General features: G+C 33.1%; 1 protein-coding gene across 1 annotated transcript; it reads left to right on the plus strand.

Moving 5' to 3' along the window:
- Positions 1 to 244: 244 nt before the first annotated feature.
- On the plus strand, positions 245 to 1,839 carry LOC108333187 (uncharacterized protein At5g39865). The gene is made up of 2 exons (XM_017568552.2): positions 245 to 530; positions 857 to 1,839. Exon 2 carries the CDS (start codon positions 886 to 888, stop codon positions 1,630 to 1,632), a length of 747 nt encoding a protein of 248 aa, XP_017424041.2. The 5' UTR covers positions 245 to 530; positions 857 to 885; the 3' UTR covers positions 1,633 to 1,839.
- The last annotated feature ends 3,280 nt before the right edge of the window (positions 1,840 to 5,119 follow it).

The following is a 5,119-nucleotide window of genomic DNA, read 5'->3' on the forward strand; positions in this document are numbered from 1 at the left end:
ACTCACTAATTAACTCACTAAATGATTAACTTGTGAATAGAGTCAAATTACGGATCACTACAATTAATACATCAAAATTTAATTCAGAATGCATAATTTTATTTCCTCTTTTATATGAGAAAAGATGAAACAGAACCTGCACCTTCTTTCAATTTATATTTTTTAATTAATTATCTATTATTATTTTTTATTATTATTTGAAAGGTTCTATCTATAAATTCTTGGTGTTGTGGATAATTAACTCATTCAACCCTTACCTCACCTTTTTCTCTTCATCTCTCAAGCATTCTCCAAAACTAAAACAGACAAAACCCAATTCTTGTTTCAACTACAAACTGAAACACCACACACACAGACACATAAAACCCCAAAACTCAAAACAAACACAAAACTTCAAACAACAAATATTCAAAGAAAAAAAACATCAATCCCTTAACCAAAGTAACAGAACTCACCTTCTGGACTTTGTCTTTCCGTCATTCATTGCCGCCGCGTCGGAGCATTCTCACCGTTGCCGGACGTGAAACACAGTAAACTCTGAATTTCATCGCTTCCTTTTTTTTTTCTTTCTTTCGTTTTCTTTTAAACTCTCATCCCTGTAATTCGAGCTCGGTTGTAATTTCTGATTGAACATGGAAAATCCTCTAAAAGAAACCCTGAAATGTTCTAATTCGTGTTAAAATGAAGCCGCGTTGAAATATCAGCTGCCGAAAAACGTAATTTTGAGAAAATTTCGCTTCAGGAAATGCAAATGATTTTGAATTGAATCAATTTCGAATCAGATGATGAAAATTATAGCATTTCAAAGTCAATTTCCGAAAACTAACGCTAAATTCTTTCGATTATTTGCGTTCAGGAGCTCGGAGAGTGTCGAATTTGTCGAAGATGTCGCGGTTTCCGTTCTTCAACCGGTCGAACACGATTCATTCTGAGCACTCGCAGAAACCTTACGTTCCTCAGAGCCAGCAGAGTCTGGACCGGTCCGGTTCGCTGAATCGGTTCTACGGATCCGCTGAGTCGGCGAAAACCTCAATCCGCGGGAAAATGGTGAGGAAGCTCTGTACCTTGTTCGAGTCCTCCTCGAAGAAGGCTCCAGAATCGGAGTCCCAATCGGAATCAAAAGCGCGTTGGGACTCGTGCACGACGACGACGACGACGCCGTTTCGGTTGTCCGGGACGGAGGAGCGAATCGTGGTGTATTTAACGAGCCTGCGCGGGGTTCGGCGGACGTTCGAGGACTGCAACGCGGTGCGCATGATCCTGAAGGGGTTTAGGGTTTGGGTGGACGAGAGGGACGTGTCGATGGACATAGCTTACAGGGAGGAGCTGCAGCGCGCGCTGGGCGAGAGCCATGTGGCGCTGCCTCAGGTTTTCGTGCGAGGAAAGTATGTAGGTGGCGCTGAGGTGATCAAGCACTTGTTCGAGACTGGGGAACTGGCGAAGATCATTCTGGAAGGCTTCCCCAATCTGAAACCCGGCTTCGTGTGTGAGCATTGTGGGGATGCGAGGTTTATGCCGTGCGAAAATTGCAGTGGCAGTCGGAAGGTGTTTGATGAGGACGAAGGGTGTTTGAAAAGGTGTTTGGAGTGCAACGAGAATGGACTCCTAAGGTGCCCTTATTGCTGTTCTTGATCATGGCTTTTTCAATTCCTCCTTGAACATGCTTTTGTTCTGTTCAAAGATTTGATCTTTTTCTTTTTCTTTATTCAAAATGGGAATGTGGATTGTGTATATTATTGGATGCCATTCATTCCTTTGAAGGCTGTAAATATTTAGTGGTGTATAAAGATTTGCTAAATATTGGTGGTTCTAATGGAAGAAATCTTTCTGATCTTTTAATATTATTCTTTTTTAGGCTAATCTTGGATCAATCTTGTCTGTGCCCTTTTACACACACGTGTGTGTTTGTGTGTTTATTGAACACTCCCACAGTTAAACATCAATACCATCTTAGATCATGATTCACCCATCACATTCTTCAGACCTGGTTTACATTTTTTTGTCTCATTTGGTAAGAGGAACAGTAATCAAACTCAGGTATTATGATGGATGTTGGTTTGAAGAGTATTTTGTAGAATTTAATGAGATTTCTTGGTAAAGAAATTGTAGTACTTAGGCAAGAAATAGTGTGGTTGTGACATCAGTTAATAAATGCTGATGCAAGAAATGTGAGTTAATGTTTAGTTGTCATCTTCCCTGGGCTTTGTGTATGCTGCTTGTAGGGTTTGTTCATGGCTTTTTTATTGACCATGGGATTAAGATGATCTGAAGTTATGAAAAGAAGTGCATTGATCAGTTCTTTTAATTTGTTTGATTGAATGTTGAGTTTTCTTTTCAAGTTAAAGTTAATGGTCTTTAATGGTTTCTTGATTAGACTACATATATTCTCTGATTGATACTGTATTAAAGTTTATATTAAAAAAAGAATATAATTAAAGAAAGTAGCATTGTTTTCCTAAATAATTATCACGTCATTTTCAAGTATTGATAAATTAAATTAAAATTTCATGGTATGCTTACATCTTTTAAACAACATAATATAAATATTTTAAATTATATTTTTATTATAATTTGAAAAATAATGGGTCAATCCACTTGATCTGGTTGTTGGATATACCTTCAATTATAAATTATCGTGAAACATATTATGAATTTGTAAGTGCTAAATAATTGTTCTTTTATAAACTAAACTATTCCCTTAATAAGTTTTTTTTTTAACATTTATTTTACATATTTTATAGCATGACTGTACCATTTACTTTTTCAAGTATTTAAAATAAAATTAATTATTATGTTATATTTCAAAATTTGCAGTTAATACTAATTAAATTCTTTTAGACATACCATTATATCTAATGTATTAAACATGTGTACTTTAAATTCTATAAGTTTTACTTATATCAATTTATTGTAATTTTATTCACTTTATTTCTAGTATTATATGTTAATTACTTAATCGTTCAACAAAAGGTTAAATATTATTACGAAAATTTCTATTTAACTATTATTTACAAAGTTCAAAACAACACTATTTATTTCCTCTTCTGTCATTTTTGTTTTTCTCTTCCCTTAATCTTTGATTTGTTTAAACATATGCATTACGAATTTACTTATTTTATTTCAGACAAGAAAACATCACATATATAATAATTTATTTTAGAAAATTATACTAGTAACATTAAAAATAATAGTAGAAAATGATAATTGTTTTCAACAAATCATACTTTTAATGAATTTTGTTACTTTGATGGTGTAAGAGACATAGCTTAAGATGTCCCTCTATTGATGAAAGCTTCACATTATTAATTACATATACAAATGCAACAAAGGCAGTTTTAAAGAACAAGATATTCCGACAGAGATTGACAATAGTATTTATTTATTATGTCTGTGAGCATGTCTTGTTGAACAGTATAGGTTGTCATTAATGTTGTGAGATCTAAGAATGTGTCTTTTTTTCATGTTGAACATCATTTTTTTTATATATATATATATATATATATATATATATATATATATATATATATATATATGAAAATGTTTCTTTAAAAATCTTTTTTACAATATTTTGACAATGTCCCTATATTTATTGTTTATTTCAAATATTTTTTTAAAAATAAATTTAAATTGATCAATAAAATAATCACATGTAAACATTTAAAAAAAATTATTATAAAAGAGTTTTGTATATATTTCTTTATCAAAATAAATGTGAATTGAAATTCTTGACATTTTATTAAATAGTGTAGGTGTCCACCTAATGTTTATATATCTTAAGATTTGAGACAGTGATTTCAGAAATTGAAAGGGAAAGAAAGAAGAGGGGGAAAAGAACATTGATGATTATTCTTATTCTTTTCCATACCTAAATTAACTTCAAATAGTTCTCTCTAATATTCTGCCTTCTGATATAATCTACAATATTCCATGCTTTGTTTAATCTTCTATAAACATCTTATCTTAAAAGTTTTCATGTTTGTATAACGATGATTAGTTTTACTAAAATCATTAATTCATTATAAATAAGAGTAAACTTAATTTAACAATTATTTTTTTTTCTATTTATTTATAACATAATGTAATTCCTAATTTTTAAAAGGATTTAATGTAATCTCTCTGTAACATCCCAAAATATAGTAATTACCATAGATCAGAATTAATTACAATTAACAGTACAGTAAACAGTCTTTAAAAATTAAACAGAGTTCAAGGATTCAAAGCCTAACGGCTGCAGTACAAAATAACGAGCGTTTCAGAGAAACAGGAAAATAAATCAGAACGAACGGTTTTACAAAAGAAGTAACCGAACGTCCAAAAATGAGCTAACGTCTACAACCTAACATCTACGAGCGCTCTAAGGCTCGGCCTTTACTTCAATTTCCACCAGATTGGCATCGTCCAAATTTTCTTCTTCCAGCATTTCTTCAAGGGATGCACCTTCATCTGCTCACATCCACAACGGATGATCATTGCAAGACAAGACGAACGTTCATGGACAGTGGACAACACAATGGAAAAACGAAAGGGTAAGCTTACGTAATTTAAATTCATACTTCAACAACTTTTTATTCAAACCATCACACAATCAACTCATATACGCATAACATCAATCAAATATAAATATACCAATGCTAGACCGACCGTCCGGACTGTATGAATCTGTGTAGTTACAAGCGTCCTTGCACCCGAGTGATGTAGTAACTGGGATACACCAAACAGCTTCCACTCGAGGTAAGTCCGTTCTTACGTCGCCCATGTTAACTTATGGACTAAGGACCTCCTGCCGTTCCCACACATGACATACTTCCTCTACATGAAGATAGTATTCACGGAACATCAGGATGGACAGCGAGTCTTAACTTATCCACAGTCATACTTTACCAAAGTGAATATCCAATATAGAAATCAGAGTCGTTCCTCCTTGGAACGCTCGTTCAAATATCAATATCATAACTTCATTTCTTAAATCGTTCGCACACCTTAACTCTTTCATTAATTCACATTTTCATTCTATGTTCCACTTTCATAAAAAGAAGAACGTTAATTAACTGTATGGACGAATGCTAATTGATATCAGGACGAAAGCTATTTAGAAATCAGAACGAACGCTATTTAAAAA

Source organism: Vigna angularis, chromosome 11 (assembly GCF_016808095.1).
Source record: "Vigna angularis cultivar LongXiaoDou No.4 chromosome 11, ASM1680809v1, whole genome shotgun sequence".
In the NCBI taxonomy this organism is placed as follows: domain Eukaryota; kingdom Viridiplantae; phylum Streptophyta; class Magnoliopsida; order Fabales; family Fabaceae; genus Vigna; species Vigna angularis.

Coding starts and splice junctions, on each gene's coding strand:
- LOC108333187 (XM_017568552.2), top strand. CDS start 886: ATGTCGCGGTTTCCGTTCTTCAACCGGTCGAACACGATTCATTCTGAG.